General features: G+C 41.7%; 1 protein-coding gene across 3 annotated transcripts in view; it reads right to left on the bottom strand.

Moving 5' to 3' along the window:
- SCN8A (sodium voltage-gated channel alpha subunit 8) overlaps positions 1-21,652 on the bottom strand; it is a 115,549-nt gene that overhangs the window by 78,843 nt on the left and 15,054 nt on the right. For 2 of the 3 annotated variants that reach the window (XM_030763083.2, XM_022572126.3), the window contains exons 2-5: positions 10,380-10,498; positions 8,365-8,454; positions 7,584-7,712; positions 5,625-5,716 (exon numbers count right to left, since the gene is read on the bottom strand). In XM_030763083.2, coding sequence (XP_030618943.1) covers positions 5,625-5,716; positions 7,584-7,712; positions 8,365-8,454; positions 10,380-10,498 — 430 coding nt within the window. Of the gene's footprint in view, positions 1-5,624; positions 5,717-5,872; positions 5,965-7,583; positions 7,713-8,364; positions 8,455-10,379; positions 10,499-21,652 lie in introns of all 3 variants that reach the window. The other variant, XM_022572127.3, reaches the window with a different exon arrangement.

Here is a 21,652-nt window from a genome sequence, read left to right as displayed (position 1 = left end):
TGGTTCATAACACCACATACCAGAATACACAAGAAAACTAATAATCCGAAACAGAGCAGTAAGCTCCTTCATGTGACTCCTACACAACAGAGTGTGACACAGAAGCCACGTGGCAGCGAATTGGACAGCGAGAAGAAGAGGCGAACGTTCACTAGCACTGGGACGTGTCTGAGCAGAAGTAGTTAATAGATTTACTACAGAACAAGGAAAGACAGCTGGACCCAATGTACAGAAAGGTCAGCTACCAGACAGGAAGTCGGACACTTAAGAAATTTTGAGAAGCAGGTGAAGCCGCTGTCACAGAATTTTACTCCGCTCTATGTCCAAAGGCGCCTCTGAACCTCCTGTCACCTTTCCCAAGGCCCAGCAATCCCTTAAACAAATGAACAAAGCCTGCTTATGTGCTAAGTCCAGAGAAATCAGCCATGCATGCTGGGATCAAGATCTTCCACCATGTTGATACCAGATTATAAATCTCTTTCCTAGTTCGTGGTTCAGGTTGAGAAATCTAACTGGTTTGAAGCAACACGAGCTACCCCTCCTACAAAATGAACATCAGAACAGGCGTCAACAGCAGTAACAAGCAGCTCTCACAACAGGGGGAAGAACAACTCCCCAGTCCCACAGTCGCTCGGTCCAGAAAAGTCCTGGGGTACAGTCATGCCAGGTCACCTTCCCTGCTGCAGATTCAGTCCTCACAGTGACAGTTCTTGCAGGCTCTTCAGATAAAGAGTAATGTGGGAGAGATTTGGGGGGCCCTTGATTTATTTACTCAAGACTAGATTCGTATCAAAGCCTGACCACAACTAAACGAGCTCTCAAAGGTGGGGCTGGGAGGGGGCGCTGGGATTTCTCAGTGTTGCTCCAATCAGGACCACTGTGGTAAACTTCAGCTGTCTTTCCTGAGAAACAGTGTGGAAAAAGGAGAAACACAAAAGCAACTGGATTAATCACTAGAATATTTTAAAAGAAACAATGACTCTGAATAGAGTCTTAAAACACTTTCTATCCCCCTTCACAGTGCAACAGAAATTGCCACATTCATAATGGGCACATTTAAAGAAAACACCTTCTTTGTGAATATTGGGGTGGGACGGAGAAGGGCCTCTCATTTCCCCTGCTTCTTATCTGATACCACAGGTAAAGAGAGAGAGACGGTAACAGAAATGAAAGAGAAATAACAAATCCAAGAGAAAAATAATCAAGAAATTACAGCTCAAAAGAGAGCAAAATGACCAACAGAAGTAGTGCTTTGGGGAGCCATTTAAATGATGATGGAAATGAAAAGGGACTGGCAGCGAGGCCCTCCCAACCAGTTTTATTTACACCATTAAGTGCTACACTCTAAGAAAACCCTGAGACACCTTCTTTGAGATGTCCACCCTATCTTGGGGGCACGTTAGTCCCGTGGCTCATGGCCAAAGCACGCAGGAGATGAAAATTCTGACAAAGTCACTTAGAAGTTCATTTTTGTACCCAGATAAACACAAAGTGAAAACAAAGTTTTAAGGTATATGACATTCTCCACAGAATACTTCAATGTCAAGTTGAATCCAGCAAGTTCCAGACCAAAGAAAATATTAAAAGGGTCTTTTCCTATAACTGACCCTTTTAGCACAGTTTGCATGGCACTGTTCTTCAAGTTGAGTTCTCCGAAGCAGAAGGGAAACCATGAATGATAGGTATCCAGGTCTTGAGTTGGCAAATAAAAAGGGTCAGGATGTGAGTTTAGTCTTTTCTAAGCTACAAGAGGGCTCTAAATCCAAGTATCTCTTGTATAAAAGGCTGGAGCTAACTGGTGCACTGTACTCTCCAATCTTCAGGAGTCCTGACTCTGCCCTGACACATTCAGAGTATCTATCGATACCAAAGATGCTAAGAGGGAGCACGGCATCAGCCAGGTGAGCAGGGTGAGTGCTCTAGGAAAGGGAAAACTCTCATAAAGAGCTCTGTGAGAACTTGCAGGTCCCACATCAGTTCTGTGGCTGCTCTCACTCCTGTTTTTGGCAGCTTCGGCCGCATAGCACAGGGAGATCAGCTCGGTGCTTTGTGACCACCTAGAGGGGTGGGATAGGGAGGGTGGGAGGGAGGGAGACGCAAGAGGGAAGAGATATGGGAACATATGTATATGTATAACTGATTCACTTTGTTATAAGGCAGAAACTAACACACCATTGTAAAGCAATTATACTCCAATAAAGATGTTAAAAAAAAAACAAAAAGCCGATCATCAAACCGGGAGCAGGAAAAGGCAAAAGAAAGCAACAATTCCACTGAAGTGGCCTATGAGAAAACTTGGTACCCAAAGCAATGGCTTTTACTCAGAGGGAACTATGGCCCAACTCTGTAACTGTGGAATCAAAATGACTTAGATTTCCAGTCAAGAGAAGGCCCAGGTCTACTGCCTCATACACTGGTGTTACCACCTGGGAAGGAGACCTGGGTAACAGGCAGGTAGGAACAAGGCAATAGCCCTCTACACGTAGAATGGGGAGCAAAAGGACTTGGGATTAAAAGTCACACTTTAATTCAAGTATCAATTATACCATTCACTGATAGTGATCTATTATTGGCTTTATTACCCCTTAAAGTTATTTTCCAAAGCCTCCCAAAGCCATCTCAGTTGCGGGGTGCTTCTAGAAATAGGAATCCAGGAATCTATTTCAAACTGTGAAGCTGGTGTCTAAATCTTCATACAAACCCTTTCTTTGGGTTTAGGTTTCTTCTTTATAATTGCTACTGCTAGAATCATTTATGGAGGACTACTATGGGCCAGGCACTGTGCTTATAAATATATATTTGTAATACAGAATATAAAACTAGACATGAATATATATCTATAAAACTAAAGTAATAAGGATAAATTACGTGACATCAGTCAAGAGTTATCTTGCAGAAATGCTGTGGTCAGAAGTTAATCATACAGCAGAGACAGAGACAGAGGCTAAGAGCTGGAGCAGAGACAGCACCTGCTGCCCTAGTTAGTGAGCAGAACGCAGCTTTCCAATTTAATTCTGGAAGAGAAGTTTTGAGATCACAAGAACATAAAGAGACAGATGCCTTGCGGAGTACGCTGGGGGAAGTGAGCAGAAAACATGGGATCATATCTAAAAGAGGCCAGAGGAGGAAAGAGACCAAAGGAAAAATGAAAGTAAAGATTTGGTGGTACAGATGTCTTAAAAAAAAATAATAAGACAAGGCCTGCCTAAGGGTTAGGCTGCCATCAACAAGCTTCATGAAGCTGCCTAGAGAATGAGCTGAATTTTCTGTCAAACGGATTTGAAATGGCTAGGAAATAAACCTTGATAAGTCAGGGTTATAGTTTTTTGCCAAGGAGAATATACTCCAACTGACACCCAGCCTCTGGCTGATAAGCAGTAAGCTACCATTGCTAAAAATAAAGGAATTCATTTTTTAAAAATATTTATTTATTTGGCTGCACTGGGTCTTAGTTGCAGCACATGGGATCTTTTAGTTGTGGCATGCAAATTCTTAGTTGTGGCATGCGGGATCTAGTTCCCTGACCAGGGATCAAACCCAGGCCCCCTGCACTGGGAGCACCGAGTCTTAGCCACTGGACCACCAGGGAAGTCCCAAGGAATTCTTTTTCTTTTTCTTTTAATAAATTTATTTATTTTTGGCTGCATTGGGTCTTTGTTGCTGCACGCGGGCTTTCTCTAGTTGCGGCGAGCTGGGGCTCCTCTTTGTTGCGGTGCACGGGCTTCTCATTGCGGAGGCTTCTCTTATTGCGGAGCACGGGCTCTAGGCGTGCAGGCTTCAGTAGTCGTGGCACATGGGCTCAGTAGTTGTGGCTTGCGGGGTCTAGAGCGCAGGCTCAGTACTTGTGGCTCACGGGCCTAGCCGCTCCGCGGCATGTGGGATCTTCCCGGACCGGGGCTCGCACCCACGTCCCCTGCATCGGCAGGCGGACTCTCAACCACTGCGCCACCAAGGAAGCCCGGAATTTTTTTTACTTTATATTATTTTTTGTGGTACACGGGCCTCTCACTGTTGTGGCCTCTCCCGTTGCGGAGCACAAGCTCCGGACGCGCAGGCTCAGCGGCCATGGCTCACAGGCCTAGCCGCTCTGTGGCATGTGGGATCCTTCCGGACCGGGGCACGAACCCGTGTCCCCAGCATCGGCAGGCATACTCTCAACCACTGCGCCACCAGGGAAGCCCTGGAATTCATTTTTAATAGGGCCATAATTTACTGGCCCGCTTCATAGCCCAAATCTGTAAATGGAGAAACTTGAGGTTTACCTTCCTGAGGTTCTCAGTAAGCTACATTCTAAGTCTTCCCTCTCTGGGATTCTACCTCTGTGCTTCCCTCTCTCTTCATCAGATACCTAGATAACGTGTTGAAAAGGGGAAAAGAGGAATTATTTTTGGTTCAGCCACAAGGAGAAGAGCCACGTGATGCCAGGAATAGGATGCCTCTGTTCTTCATGTCCCTGTTTCTACAAAACTGCAGTGGAAAGCCTGGCCTCTCGGGAGTCTTCCCTGAAAACTCCTGAACATAAGCAGAGTCGAACCAGCAACAACGTAGTCTTGACTTCTGCCACATTTCTGCCAACAATATCTTAGTTAGCAGACTAACTAAAATATCTTTCCTTCCAGATTTCAAGACTGGTCTTTAGAAAAATAGTTATTACCTGGTAGAAAGGATTTGAATTAAATTAGTGGATCTCAACCTGGGGGCCACAGGTGGGCTTTGGTGTGGGGGTGGTGGTGCCTGTGACCTTTCATCTGATTCTCAAAAGGATCCAAAACCTTCAAAAGGTTAAGAACCACTGAGCTAGCTCAACCAGAACCAAGAAAAAAAAAGGCAAAAATTTTAGAGAGACTGTCAATCAACTACCTCTCAACCACCCGTGGATTCCTTTTTTTTTTTTTCTTATGAAGTTTCTGTACTTTTTTGTTTGCCCACATGTTTAGACGTATCTTATCTTACCTTCGACTTTTTTTTTTTAACAGCACCTGCATAAGCTTTCACTGGGATTTATGTTTGAGAATGGTCTCTCAATATATATGTAGTAGATGTCTACTGGTTCTTATTCTAGTGAAACAGACAGCACAGAATGTGATAGACAGTGATTATTAAAGTTCAGGCTCTTAAATTTGTCTGGAACACTGGACTAGTTAACTGGGTAAGGTCTCTTCTGTGATTAAATAATTCCATTAACACAGTAACAATAAAAGTACAATTCTTCGAATAACATCCCATCAGCAAACCATGCGATAGGAAGCCTAGAAATCGTAAGCAATGGAATGATGGTGAACGTTAAAATTACCGTAATTCCATGAGGCTAGGAAGCAAGTGACTGATATTCAAAGAGACAGCTAGCTCCGTGACAATTCTTTCAGATATTGTAAGATCCAAGTGATTCTTAAGCACGTGCTTTTTCAAAGCATGGATGGAATGGGGGCCGCATGCCTAGCAAGCACTGTCAGAGATACTGCTAAGGACCAAAGAGCCATTCCAGGGAACGTCTCCCAGGACAAACATGCGGAATGCAAGGCCATATCAGCTGTGCTGATGCCGCTTCAGAACGTGGTGGACAAAATGAATGGAGGAGAGAGAGGAGATGAGGCAAAGTCAGTCTTGTGTTTAAATTTTCTCACCTGGAATTACAGAGATAGTTTTCAAAGCTCGCAGAACCCTGAATGTTCTCAGCGCTGAGACATTGCCCAGGTCCACAAACTCTGTCACATATCTGTAGTAAGGGAGGTCACGCACAGACACAAATGACAAACACGGACACAAACACAAACACCAAAGGAAAAAAACAAAACCACAACAAAACAAAAAGTACAATACGTCACGTCAGGGCCCTAACCCAACACCTAACACCAACCCCGGGCCATCTTACCTGGGATTACCGAAATAGTTTTCAAAGCCCTCAGTACCCTGAAAGTGCGTAGAGCTGAAACATTGCCTAGGTTTACAAACTCTGTTATATACCTGCAGAATCAAACCAAAGTTAACTTGTAATGGTACCACTGGGCGAGGGTTTGAGAACGGGGGTAAGAAAGGGTCTTATATACAAGCTATGATTTCATTTATTTCCTTGTAAAAGAAAAGTTTCAAAATATAAACATTTAAGGAACACATTTTTTTTTCAATTGGGCAAGGAGAACTCAAAAGTGTATTTGAAAGAAGTGATACCACCAGAAGGTTCCTAGGGCTTCCTTTCTTCCTCAGCATTGTGATGTGCAGATCCCAATCAGAATGACTACTTAGTCCTTTCACTTTTTTTTAGTAAAAAGGAAGGCCAGGAGGTATTCAAAGGCTTATGTCTCCAAGTTTTATGAACAATTTCTTAGGAAAAGGAGACAAATTTCTGCAACAGGAGTCTCATAAAAACAAATCTACATTAAAGTAACTCCCTAGTTGACAATGGCAAAAATGCCTAAGATCTCTGCATAACTGACTTATCTAAGAGTTGTTTGCATATCTTTGCAGTCATGCCTACAGATGAAGTTTTAGCCCGTGACATACAAAAACAGGGCTCAGGAAAAATCTAGATCATGGGATCAGAGCCAATATTGTGTAAAGTGCTCATTTAAGTGCCAATGTGGCACTGTGGCACTGTGTTAAGTGCCAATATTGTGTTAAGTGCTCACCAGCTCTGTGCCTAGCAAGGACACTTAAATTTTAAATGAACACCAATGTGTATTCATAATGCTGGAAAGCCAGAAATTGTCTTAATATAACAGAAAGTCAAAGTTCCAGTTTCAAATATTCAATGCATATCATTCATTCACACTTTACAGTTGAAATACATTTTTCTATCTGATGTTCAGACCCATACATACACAAATGCACTCAATTTCTTACACGTCTGTGTGCATACACATAAACACACACACAATCTATACAACACACTTAGCCCCTACCAAACCACAAAGTACTTTCCCAACCTGAAAATAAAAATAAACTCTGCTATAACTCTTCTATCACCAGCTAAACTTCCCAAAGAGATACATTTTCATTGTTAAAACAACACAGATTACCCTAGCATACCAATGTGGTATTACACTGCTCCCTAGTAATAATAGTTTGAAGCTGTGGTCGGTAATTCTTTACGAAGTGACCAGATTGGATACACTTGGCTCGTGTTTTGACTCTAAAATATGCTCTGAATTCCACAACATCTGGATAGCCTCATGAAATTACATGTGATATAACATACCCAGGACACTGAGTTCCAGCCTAAGGTTTACACCTAAAAAATCTGAGGTCTTCACCGAGGCCGCCTAGTGATAATTGTGCGACCCCTGGTCAATGCTGTAGGGGAAAATAAAATATGAGGGAGTGTCAATGGGAAATCACTTCCTACTTTCTCTCCCACCTGTCAAGCCTCTGCTCACCATCTCCCATCTATACATGCTGTCATTTCCTGAACCGCAAGAGGCCCTCATAAGCAAGAATCATAGGCGTAAGTCCATACCACCTTACATGGTTATCCATTAATTCCTCATACAGCTAAGCCCACAAACTCACACTTACAAACTGTCATACAAACACACCCAAGAGTACAACCACACCCAGAACACCAATAAAGTAAGCAGAGAACTTACGCCATCATGATGACACTGAAATCTAACCAGTTCCACGGATCCCGTAAAAAGGTAAAGCCATCTATGCAGAAACCTCTTGCAATGATTTTCACTAGTGATTCAAATGTATAAATCCCTGTGAACGTGTACCTGTCAAAGAAATGGATATCTTGAGGTAATTTCTGAACAGACAGAAACTTTAAATGAATCTTTTAAGATAACACTTGCCGACGGGTGGCTTCAACTAACAGAGACAAAACAGAAAGAACACAGCCAATGCAGCAGAAAGGAAGTGAGGAAGAGAAAGGGATGCTTCAAATGAAAATTACTGCAACGTACAAACCAAGAACTCTGGAATGTTGCACTGGGCCCTGACGGGTATTGCAAAGGAAAAACTCTGTATTGCCATCTAGCACATGATCATTTTGAACCAGGCGAGGAGGCCCCACAGCTAATTTTAACTTGAGACAAGTCAAAAAGAAAGGGAAAGCTAATGTTGGAGAAGAAGGCAGTATCATCAGGAACTGAGGGTACAAGATGGTGATGGGGCAGCAAGTCAAAGCATTGGCTGACACAGGAAAGGGCAGAGGTGATGAGCAGTAACTTCCAGGGCATACTTTCTCTTTCTAGAGTTGACCTCTAAGGATATTTCTTAAATTCCACATGTATCCTCACACATCTTTGTGACATGAAAAGTGGGCAATAATTTTCTTCCTTGGTGGATAAGCTGTGCAGTGCAAGATTCAGTGACTAAAAATCCTTAAAACAAGCTGGCAGAAAAATAAATAAATGAGCTACTTACTCCACATTCTTCGACCATTCAGGAGGGTTACTAAAAGTCATGAATACACAGTTGGTCAAAATAGTGCACATAATGATCATGCTAAACACTGTAGAAAAAAGTCAAGGGAGAATATACAAAATCTGGCCAGTTTTTATCCTCAGGAAGCAAACACATATCGCATTGGGTATCGCAGGAATTAAATCAGTAACCTGAAAGGAGACAAAGCACAGAGAGCAGGAAAAGGCGAGGTGATAATGAAAACTGTGGTCATCACCATGAACAGAGTGCCACCATGTGTACCCACACCTGGCCAGAGAATGTGAGTGGGCACAGCAGCATGGCCACTCTCTTTCTTTCAAAAGCACTGCCACTGTTCTACTCCTTTTGGATAAACATTTCTCCCTCTTACCACTTACGCCTCTGAATACCTCGCTGCCCAATAACCAGAAATCTTGTAGTCTACCAGATGCCAAAGTCATCAGGTGAGAAAATAATTAAACCTAGTCTATATTATTCAGTAGTCATTTATTGTTAATTATCTTGCATTACCCGTTATTTGGAAATGTGCATGTCATTAATGATTTTTCTTTTTTTTAATAGTCTTCCAAAGGTCTGATTGTTCTTGTGGGGCAAGGCAACAGTCAATGTATGCTGAATTTGTCCAATCTGGGAAACCGGTTATGGTACATTGGGTAGGGATTTTAAGGACATCTGCACCACCGTACTCCTAACAGTTAGGTAATGAGGCAAGTTCATCTGGTCATTCTGAAAGTGCCTGGGAATGTTGATGGGTAGCAAATCATTCTGTTGCCATTTTAATTCCATCCAGGATCTCTCTCAGCCCTTCCTGCTCTTGTCTACTGAGAAAAATTAAACGGCTTCAGGTCGATATGAGTCACTCGAACTCAAACTGTCACTTTAATAAGCACAGAAGCCATATCTCATTTGTTGCTAATTCACTCTCTCTTGCTAATGGCATTCACTCTCTTCATTCTATTAGTGGAGTTTTAAAAAGAAAAACTACTTCTTACAGCTGGATTTTTTTCTTCACTACAGCTGTATTTTTCTTCAGGGAATAACAACATGTTCTGGCTAGAAGAGAAAAAACACCATCTTCTGATCCAGCAAAAAGGGAAGAAGTCCATTGTGAGTTGTTTATTTACTTATAAACCTTTAGATTTCAGATCTATGTTGCTTGTAAACCAAAGATTCCAGACCAGGTTGCGAAGTTCTTACTGTTAATAAAATGTGCAAAAGCTTAGCAAACCTATTTACAAAGTAGCAACTGCTGGTTTCCTCATCCTACTTGGAGGGTACAAAAACTCTGAAGTATGGGACTAAGTACTGTCAAACTGAAGGCCAACCATGAAAGTTTAAAGTCACTATGCAAAGTTGCTAACCCCATCACATAATTTTTCATCTGTCATATACTCTCCTATATTAATAAGACATAAAAGTCAAGCCACATGAATAAATTGGCATTTTCTGTTTAAGGGGAGCAAAAATACCAAAACAGATTCATGGCAATCTTGCAATCTAGATCTAAACCTCTGTACCAAGGAGGCCATTTAATCTGAGAAACTATCTTAGATACTTTCTAAGCTCACTGTTCAAGAAATCAAAAATATTCAAGGCAGATCTCTAAAACACTCATTCAATTATTTGTAACTCAAGAAGTAGCTTTTCAAAAGTTCTAATATAGACTTTAATATATAAGAAGCTGAACAATCTAACTCTTGAAGTCTGAGTGCTTTAAAAAGTAAGACTTCGGTAAAAGGTTACCATCTTAATCTGTTGCTCTCAATGATATCCACAAAATTCCAGACTCCCATGACATCATCCTAAGAAAAAAGAATTTGCTGAAGCTCAACTCAGGATTCAGCAGAAGTCACTCTTAAAACTTCTAACTGGTGGGATAGTCACCTACACTATTGGTAAAATACTTAATATACAATTAAGTTGTCCACATTCAGAAACACACACCAGCGACCATGCAACTGCCGCACTCACTCCACATTTGCAGAAAAGGATATGAATGTATCAAAATTTTAATAGCTATTCTTCTTATCAGGTTAAAAGGACTTAAAATGTACAAGGCAGGCGTGGCACTAAATCTGAAGAGAGTTTTCCCTCTGTTTAATACTACAAAGGTCTGTGGAAAAAGAGAGAGAGAAATTATTAAAGCATGGGAATTAATCATCACATGTAACAACATTTTTCTAGGCAAGAAATAAACTCAAATGTACTTGTAAGTTTTACTTCCCAGTTTGGTGTCTAGGGCAAGAAACCTTCAGGCAATATTAAGGCAAGAGAGACCTCTTTCCCTCACCTCCCTCCCCCCTCCCTGCCCCAGATTACATTACAAATAGATGACACTATCTCAGCAGTTTTACAGAATAAACTTTCCTTTCAGAAACAAGACATTTGAATTATACGTAAACTACTTTATGCCAGCTCTGGACAAGATACTTAAGTTTTTTTTTTTTTTTTTTCCCTTTTTATTTTTTTGCGGTACACGCGCCTCTCACTGCTGTGGCCTCTCCCGTTGCGGAGCACAGGCTCTGGACGCGCAGGCTCAGTGGCCATGGCTCACGGGCCCAGCCGCTCCACGGCATGTGGGATCTTCCCGGACTGGGGCACGAACCCATGTCCCTTGAATCGGCAGGCGGACTCTCAACCACTGCGCCACCAGGGAAGCCCTAAGTTTATTAATTTAGGATTCATTCACTCAACAAATATTTACTCAGTGCCTACTATATGCCAGGCAACGTTCTAGGTGCTTGGGAAGTATCAGTAAACAAGGCCACCCTAGTGTGAGGAGCTTATACTCTAAGGGGGGAGGCAGATAATAAATAAAAAACATAATGAGTAAGTAAATTACACCAAATGTGATAAGTGCTATGGAAAAAGGAAGATGATCAGGGAAAGGAGGCTCTAGAGTGCAGGGGTCAGGGGATGGGGTGAATGGAGAGATGACAGGTTTGGTGTGGTTTTTTTTTGAAGTATAGTTGATTTACCATGTTGTGCCCATCTCTGCTGTACAGCAAAGTGACTCAGTTATACACATATACACATTCTTTTTTTTTAAAATAGTCTTTTCCATTATGGTTTATCCCACGAGATTGGATATAGTTCCCTGTGCTACACAATAGGACCCTATTGTTTATCCATTCTAAATGTAATAGTTTGCATCTATCAACCCCAAACTCCGAGTCTATCCCTCTCAGGTGGTCAGGGTAAGCCTACCGAGAAGAGAGATTTGAGCAAAAACTCAAAGGAGGTGAGGAGGGTTCTTCATTCAGCCAGTATTTACCTACCAAGTCTACTCTGTCTGGCTTTTAAGAGCCTCCATTATCAGCCTTGCCAAAATCATTCCTGGCATGAATCCTCCTGTCTTGCCAAACCAGTACATGTTATAGTCATTTAAACTTTGGTCTTGGCTCTCATTGCTCATCCTACCCAGAATGCCTTTTCCTGTCGCATGACCTCAAGTCAATTAAAATCTTTTTGAGCATGTTTTGTGCCAAGCATTGTGCTAAGCTCCTTGGATACAGGATTGAATAAAATTGTACTTTTAGGGAAGACATATATGTGAACTAGTAATTATTATGCAGGGTAGATACAAAGTTCAGTAACAAAAATATGCGTAATGTATGAGGCAGCAGGAGAGAGAGATTTTTCCCCCCTTGGGTGGGAAATGCAAGGGAAGAGAGTGGGTTGGGAGGTGTTCACAAAGGCAGGTAACTAAACATTTGGAAGGGGTTTTAAAGGATAAGCGGAGATTAAGAGAGATTAATTGGGCAGATAAAGGAGGAAGGGTTGGCAAGGAAAGGGACCAACATAGGATTACAAAGGTACAGTAGCACAGAACTGTGGGTGTTTTCAGGAAATTGATAAGTAATTCAGTGTTGATGGAGGATAAAATAGAGAGGGGGAGCAGCAGACTGTGAAGCTGGAGAGAGATGTAGGGGCCTACTAGACTGAGCTCCTAAGGACACAAGGTCAGTGGCAAGTACACAGCCCTAGCATCTCACCATGCAGGTGAAAAAAGCAAATGGTCAAATGCTAGCCATTTTAAGTAGGTTTTTGGTTTTGTTCTGTTTTTTAATTTAAAGCAATACACGTTCATAATCATAAAAAAAGGAAGAGAGGACGGGCTTCCCTGGTGGCGCAGTGGTTGAGAGTCCGCCTGCCGATGCAGGGGACGCGGGTTTGTGCCCCAGTCCGGGAGGATCCCACATGCCGCGGAGCGGCTGGGCCCGTGAGCCATGGCCGCTGAGCCTGCGCTCCACAACGGGAGACACCACAACAGTGAGAGGCCCGTGTACCACAAAAAAAAAAAAAAAAAAAAGGAAGAGAAGACAAGTTCCATCTCATGACCCAACGATAACCTTTGCTGCTTGTATATCTTTTCAAAACTTTTCTGTATTAATATAACATAAATATAGCCTTAAAAAGACTCTCCTTCTCTCTCTCTCTCAAATGGGATTCTACCATAAATACTCTTCTGCACCTTGCATTAAAAAAATGAACCCTCACAAAGAAAAGCCCAGGACCAGATGGCTTCTCTGATGAATGCTACCAAATGTTTAAAGAATTAACACCAATCCTTCACAAATTCTTCCAAAGAATAGAAGAAAAGGGCACACTTCCCAACTCATTCTGTAAGGTCAGTACTGCCTTGATACAAAACCATACAAAGACATTATAAGAAAAGAAAACTATAGACTAATATCCCTTATGAATATAGATACAAAAAGCCTCAACAAAGTACCAGCCAACAGTATCTGGTAGCATATAAAATAAGGATTATACACCAAGACAAGTGAGATTTATCCCAGAAATGCAAAGATGATTTAACATATGAAAAGCAATCAATGTAATACAACATATTAATAAAATAAAGCATAATTACTGCATGATCATCTCAATAGATGCAGAAAAAACATTTGACAAAATCCAATACTCTTTCATAATAAAAACATTCAACAAACTAGAAATAGAAGGGAACTTCCTTAACCTGATAAAGGGCATCTATGAAAAATCCACAGCTAACATTGTTTTTAATGTTAAAAGACTAAAAGCTTTCTCCCTAAAACGAGAAACAAGGATTCCACTCTCACCACTTCCATTCAACACTGTACTGGACGTTCTAGACAAGCCAATTAAGCAAGAAAAACTATTTCTATTTGCAGATGAAATGATCTCATATACGGAAAACCCTAAGGATTACATACACACAAAACTATTAGAGCTCATAAACAAGTTCAGCAAGGTTCCAAGACACAAGACCAACATATGAAAATCAGTTGTATTTCCATATACTAGCAATAAACAATCTGAAAATGAAATTAAGAAGACAACGCTATAGAGCGGCTGGGCCCGTGAGCCATGGCCGCTGAGCCTGCGCATCCGGAGCCTGTGCTCTGCAACGGGAGAGGCCACAACAGTGAGAGGTCCATGTACCACAAAAAAAAAAGAAAAGAAAAAAAAGAACACAACGCTATGGGGCTCCCCTGGTGGCTCAGTGGTTAAGAATCCACCTGCCAATGCAGGGGACACGGGTTCGAGCCCTGGTCCAGGAAGATCCCACATGCCGAGGAGCAACTAAGCCCGTGTGCCACAACTACTGAGCCTGGACTCTAGAGCCCGCGAACCATAACTACTGAGCCTGCGAACCACTACTGATCCCGCACGCCACAACTACTGAAGCCTGTGTGCCTAGAGCCCGTGCTCCGCAACAGGACAAGCTACCGCAATGAGAAGCCCACGCACCGCAACGAAGAGTAGCCCCCACTCGCCGCAACTAGAGAAAGCCCACGTGCACAGCAACAAAGACCCAATGCAGTCAAAAATAAATTAAATAAATAAATGTTTTAAAAACTATAAAAAGAAAAAAAAAGAAAGAAAACAACTCCATTTACAAGAGCATCCAAAAGAATAAAACACCTAGGAATAAATTTAACAAAAGAAGTATAAGACTTATACACTGAAAACTATAAAACATCATTAAAAGAGATTGAAAAAAACATAAATAAATGGAAGGACATCTTGCACTCATGGATTGCAAGACTTAATATTGTTATGGTTCAATGCAATCTCTATCAAAATTTCAACTGCCTTTTTGGGCACAAACTAACAAGCTGATCCTAAAATCTGTAGAGAAATTTAAGGGAACCAAATAGTCAAAACAATCTTGAAAAAATAAGGACAAAGTTGAAGACTCGCACTTCTCCATTTCAAAGCTTACCACAAAGCTATAATAATCAAAACTGTGGTACTAACATGAGGATAGCCAAACACATCAATAGGATAGAATTGAGAGTCCAGAAATAAACCCATACATCTATAGTCAATTGATTTTCGACAAGGGTTTTCGACAAGACAATTTAAAGGGGAAAGAGCAGTCTTCAATAAATGGTGCTGGGACAACTTGATAACCACATGCAAAAGAATGAATCTGAACCTCTATCTCACACCCGATATGAAAATTAACTGAAAATGGATCAAAGACCTAAATGTAAAGGCTAAAACTATAAAACTCATTGAAGAAAACATAGGTGTAAATCTTTATACCTTTGGATTAGGCAATGGTGTCATAGGTGTGACACCTAAAGCACAAGCAACAAAGGAAAAAAATAGATAAACTGGACTTCATCAAAATTCAAAACTTTTGTGCAGCAAATGACACTATTAAGAAAGTGAAAAGACAACCCAAAGGATGGGTGAAAATATTTGCAAATCATGTATCTAATAAGGGTTTAGCAGCCAGAATAGATTAAAAAAAACACCTACGACTCGACAGTAAAAAGACAAATAATCCAACTTAAAAATAGGTAAGGATTTGAATAGACATTTCTACAAAGCAGATATACAAACAGCCAATAAGCACATGAAAAGATATTCAACATTATTAGTCATTAGGGAAATGCAAATAAAACCACAATGAGATACCTCTTTACATCCACTAGGATGGTAATAATTTTAAAAAAGAACATGGAAAATAACAAATGCTGGCAAGAATATAAAGAAATTGGAACTCTCGTATATTACTGGCAGGAATATAAAATTGTTAATCCACTTTGGGAAACAGTTGGCAGTTCCTCAAAAGTTAAACAATGAGTTACCACATGACCCAGCAATTCCACTCCTAGCTATATATCCAGGAGAACTAAAAACAGGTTCACACAGAAATGTATACGTGGATGTTCATAAAAGCACTATTCAAAATACTGCAAAAGTGGAAACAACCCATCAACTGACAAACAGGTAAACAAAATGTGGCATATATCCATGTAACAGGATACTCTCCAGTCTTAAAAGGATTGAAATTCTGACATATGCTACAACATAGATGAACCTGGAAGACATTATGCTAAGTGAAATAAGCCAGACACAAAAGGACAAATGTTATATGATTCCACTTATCTGAGGTATCTAGAATTAGCAAATTCACAGAGACAGAAAGTAGAATAGAGTTTATGAGGTGCCTCAGGCAGGAAGAATGGAGAGTTATTGTTTAATGGGCAAAGTTTCTGTTTGAGATGATAAAAAAATTTGTGGAAATGGATAGTGGCGATGGTTGTACAACATGGTGGATGTATTTAATACCACTGAATTGTGCACTTAAAAATGGTTAAAATGGTAAATTTTGTGTTATGTATAGTTTACCACAATAAAAATATATTGACCCTTGAACAACATGGGTTTGAACTGCTCAGGTCCACCTGTACGTGGATTGTTTTCAATAGTAAATCCTACAGTACTACACAATCCACAGTCGGTTGAATCTGTGGCTGCGGAAGCACAGGTACAGAGGAACCGCAGACACTAAGGGACCGCAGGTGTGGGGGACACTGCATGTTTGGAGGGCTGGCTAGAAATTATATGTGGATTTTCAACTATGCTAAGGGTCCATGGCCTTAACCCCTGCATCGTTCAAGGGTCAACTGTACATTATTACCTGAAAAGTGCCCAGTAAGGTGTTATTGATACATTTTTTAAAATCAGTTTTATTCCAAGCCAAATAATAGAATTAAGAATAGTAATAGCTAAAAGTGGTTCCCAACCCATTCTGAACTTCAGAAAGATTTAAGGAGCTTTTTGAAAAATAAGGACATCTGGGCCAAGAAAAAAAGAAAGAGAAGTTAAGTGTTTATACATGCTACAACACGGTCTTGCAAAATCTTGAAAAGAGTTCAGACACAAAAGGCCACATGTTGTACGATTTCGTTTACATGAAATGTCCAGAACAGGCAAATCTTGATGGAAAGTTGGTTAGTGGCTGCCTAGGGCTGGATGGAGAGGGGATTAGGAACTCGCTGCAAATGGGTCTCTCTAGGGTGATGAAAGTGTTGTGAAACTAGATAGTGGTAATGCCTGCAAACCTTGTGAACAAAAAGCCAATGAATTGTATACTTTAAAATGGTGGATTTTCTAGCTTGTGAACTGTATCTCAATGAAAACAAAACACCACAAAAACACACACAAAACTGAACCATGTAAGAGGTAGAAGACATATAAAAAGTTCTAAACAACGATACCACACACATTTATGCACCCATCAGTTAGCCTAGGAAATAATGCCTTACCAATACTGCTCCTTTCTGCACTCCTTTCCAAATACACACTCTCCTTCCCACAGAGGTCAGCGATATTTTGAATTTGGTACTGAGGTCCCACTTTTTTGTGGTATATTTCCAGTTACTCTGAGCTCCCCCTTTTCTACACTCAGAGTTCGTGTCTTTCATTATTCTCCCAGCTCTTTTTGTACCCTCCCCTCCACCCTCTCCACCTACTCCTAGAACTAAGTTTCAAGCTCTTGGAGAGCGGGAACCAACCTCACTCCTCCCACTACCTCCCACAGCTCCAATATAATGCTCAGCCCAAGCACTCCCAATAAACGGTTGCTGGCAGATTTTTCAAAGTTCCTGTCTTCTCATCTTCTGCTCTTTCCTTTCCTAATCTGACAGAGCCACACCAGTCTCTCCACAGTAGAAAAGCAGTGCTGGTACTGAGCCATATACATCCTGGAAATGCTCAATGCACCATCCCCAGTGTGAGAATGCACTGCAATAATATTCTTCCTGTACTAGAAGGGACTGGTTCCAGTGGGGCACGCTGCAGGGAAAGACTAATCCTAAAAGCAAGAGGAAGTAGTAGACTTGGGGTTAGGCTGAAAGAGGTCAAGGGCTGAGCTACTGGCTCTTCCATATTTTGGCTTCCCAAAGAAACAAAGAGCCCTGCACTTTCTCAAAACCCCCTCTCTGAAGTACTTGTACTCCTCTGTGTTTCTATAGCAACCCCCTCTCTGAAAATGCCAAGCCTTTTAAATAACCTCCTCATTCAACCTCATAATATTCCCATGAAGTATGTGTGAAGGAGGGATTATTATCCTCTATGCATCTCACAAAAGCTCAGGAGAGGGACACCACCTATCAAAGGTCAGGCAGCAAGGAGCAACATATTATTCCAAGTTTAGAGCCTCTTTACAGCTTCTATTGTGCCAAATTGAGAGGCAGTTCAATGGGAATATGGCAGAGAACGAACCTGGTGTGGGGGATGGAGTCTCTGGTGAATGAGAAAGTTGAGCCCCTGGGGTACGCTGCATAAAAGCCTCAGCAACAACGGAAGAAGCACTGGCCCGTGCCCCAGGATCCAAAACCACCAGGCTGGGCCTTTACAAAGTCACCTACCTGCCTTAGAAGAAGACAGGCAACAGGGTTGTTAAAAGTTAACAAACTCTGCACCTTCCCAATTTCTCATCTTGTAGTTTGGTCATGATGGAAAGATAGGTCCAGAGGGACCACTGAGGGTGTTTCCTATCTCAGAATCAGAGCCTGCACAGCACCTGGCATGGAGCAGATGCTCGATAACTGCCTGTTGCTTGTTGACTGAACAAATGCTTGTATGTCTGAGGTGAGGGAAAAGGAGAAGAGGAAAAGGAAAAGGAAGACGTTAGGAAACTGAAGTTGTTAGGCCTTGGTTGAAGAAGAACTAGGAGGCAGCTAGGATTCTGAACGAGTACAGTGCTGAGTTGGCAAGAAAGAGATTGATGATCCTGAGGGAAACTAGGTCTTTTTAGTGAATTTTAAAACGATGGTTTTGTAGGTATAAAGGCTTCCTTATGGACATTTTATGTGTGAAGCAGAAATTTCACAATTAATTTGGATACTGAATACTGCATACAGAATAGTTTATCATCACTCCTTTCTAGATATTTACACCCTCTATCTTTATCAAGTATAAAAACAGGAGATATTTCTTCTATTCAAAGAGAAATAAACGTCTAGCTTACACTAAACCTCCAGAAACGAAGGTTAATCCGCCATACTTCAAGCAGCAAGTTGTATTACAATAAAACAGACTTTATTGTTAAAATAATTAGATTTACATATGCTAAATTCATATGCAGTTTTTCAAACTTCATCTTTTGCATACAGCAAGATGCTGTTTGGACCAACACAAGTTCTCAAAGCTTAGGAATCTCCTTTTAACACTGGGGCTTGCAGTGCTTATCTGAGAGATAGAATAATATATATCAGGGGTCAGCAAACCTTTTCTGTAAAGGGTCTGATAGCAAATATTACAGGTTCTATGGGCCATACAGTCCCTGTTGCAACAACCTGCCATTGTAGTTGCAAAAGTAACCACAGACAATACGTAAATAAATAAGAGTGGCTGTGTTCAAATAAAACTTTATTTACAGACAAGGAAATTTTAATTTCATAAAATTTTCACATATCACAAAATATTATTATGCTCTTGACTTTTCCCCAACCCTTTAAAAATGTGAAAACCCTTCTTTTTTTTTTTTTTAGCCACACCATGAGGCCTGTGGGATCTTAGTTCCCCAACCAGGGATGGAACCTGTGCCCCCTGCAGTGGAAGCGCAGAGTCCTAACCACTGGACCGCCAGGGAGGTCCCATGAAAACCCTTCTTCTTAACTCATGGGCTGTACAAAAGCAAATGGCAGAGCTGATCTGGGCCAGGGGTCAAGGTTGGCTAATCCCTGTTATGTACTAACACCAGTTCTGACCTAAACCAGACTGGTTGCTTAAGAATGATCTGATCAGCTTTAAAAAAAAAAAAGCAGATTCTCAAGTCCCACCTCAGAGGTTCTGATACACAAGCTGCAGAGGAATCTGTGCTCATCAGGATTTGAGAACTGCCACATCACCTGCCACAATACCTGTCAGGTATTAAAACACATAGGTTGTCCTTCTTCACCTGCCTCTACCTGGCTATATGGCCTGGGGGAGCCCCTGCAGCTCTCTGGATCTCATTTTCCTCATCTCTAACATGAGAGAGGGGGCTGCCTGATGGGCGTGCCCAGGTCCTTTCCAGCTGTGACATCTGTGAGTCTACAACTTACAAAATACACAGAAGCATCCAATATTAAGTGCAACAAAGCAGCAAACCGTACCTTTGAGGAGAAAAATGTCATTCCTTCACATTACATCTTGCTAGAACTCTCCTGAGTTATTTATTTTGCTCCTTCAACTGAAACTCTGTCAAATCCATGGTCAACAGTGCTTAATACTATCCTGACAACAATACTTATGTGGGCAGGGGGCAGCATGGGGCAGAAGTGTACCAGACAGAACTGTACCACAGGCTGCTTTTTCCCTGCCCTATATCCCCTACTTATACCCCCTGTTCTTAGCAGGACAGTGACTATGGGAGAGAGAATGGATAAGGATGACTGGTGATGGGTTGACTTCTAAAAAAATATATACAAAAGCATTTTAAAGTCATACACATGGCTGATTTAAATCTCAGTCATCATTGTTAAACTGCTGGTAAGAATCCAGAAAAGAAGATTCATCCCTTATTCGATACTGGGCTCCAACACCAGATCCTTTAAAGCTCCGGAGGAATGGGAAGGACAGCAAGCTTTGGATTCTTACGAGAATATTTCTTAAGCAACAGTCACTTGGTACTCATGAAGTCCAATAATATTCTACCTAATCTGTCTTAAATTAGATCTTTGTGAAGTAAATGAGTTAAAAGGGAAATTGAAATTGAATTGTGGTTTATGGCCCAAGGGAAAATATCCGTTTATAACAACAGCCACTGAATGTGTGTGAGCACAAGGCCCATTAGCAGCAGTGGAAAAGCTCTTCACAAGTTACGGCATGGAGTACTAACAAATGTGTCATGCCGGCATGAGATGAGCCTTCTGAAAAGCACAGGTTCGGGCTTCCCTGGCGGCGCTGTGGTTGAGAGTCCGCCTGCCGCTGCGGGGGACACGGGTTCGTGCCCCGGTCCGGGAAGATCCCACATGCCACGGAGCGGCTGGGCCCGTGAGCCATGGCCGCTGAGCCTGCGCGTCCGGAGCCTGTGCTCCGCAACGGGAGAGGACACGACAGTGAGAGGCCCGCGTACCACAAAAAAAAAAAAAAAAGCACAGGCTTTTCATTTCTAATTAGCAATGTGGGGATAGAGCACACAATGGGGGAGCTTTGCCATTGCTAACGCAGGGTAAGAGATATTCTCTTCAGTCTACAGTAAGGAGCAGGGACATTGTGCAAGGCCAAGTGTGAGCTCATTCACACTCATGCCAAACAAATCCTAGCACACTGCAAACACAATACAATAAACGCACACAGTTACCAAAGTACTGCATGCAGCCAACTCATGAGCATTTCCCCACCCTCACCCCAGGATTAAGCTTTTTAGCCATACAAAATGTATAAATTAAAGTAATAAAGGGTGGGTAAATATGAAAGGACCTTACAGGGAAGAGTACTCAATGCAGGGGTGGAGTATATCACAGAACAGAAAGCTTCTTAGGGAAAGGTTTATTATCCAGCTCCTGGTTTGCTGTGGGACACAAGGCCCAGGAGAGCAGTTCTCCACCCAACCAAGTTCTCCCTCCCCTGAGAAGTCATCATTTCAGTTGGGGCGAAGGTAACCCGCAGGCATCTGATGACCTTCTGGCTATAATGAACACCTAGGGGCTCAGGGATTGAGCTAATCTACAAGGGGGCAGTTGGGAGCCAATATCCTTTGGCTCCATCCGGCTATAACTGTTATCGACACTGATTTATGACCATCTCTCCAGGGTTTGGACCCTAGATCCTAAATGTTTTGACTTCTGGAATTGCCTGACCCTCTCATTTTTAGCTGACTTCTAGCCTTAAATTCTTGCCTGCTAAACCTAATATATATATATGTACCTTTTTCTCCCAGACATACGTCACCTCTTCTGAACCAGGCAACTAGCTAATTTGACTTACAACAGTTCTTAGCTCTTTCCTGCCTAACTATAAATTCTTAATTCTGGTACCTTCTACGGGGGCA

This window comes from Delphinapterus leucas, chromosome 11 (assembly GCF_059928025.1).
Source record: "Delphinapterus leucas isolate spDelLeu-1000000601 "Yukka" chromosome 11, BTC_Dleu_Yukka2, whole genome shotgun sequence".
Lineage (NCBI taxonomy): Eukaryota > Metazoa > Chordata > Mammalia > Artiodactyla > Monodontidae > Delphinapterus > Delphinapterus leucas.
The sequence above is the reverse complement of the archived record's forward strand: the minus strand, read 5'-3'. Positions and strand labels throughout refer to the sequence as shown.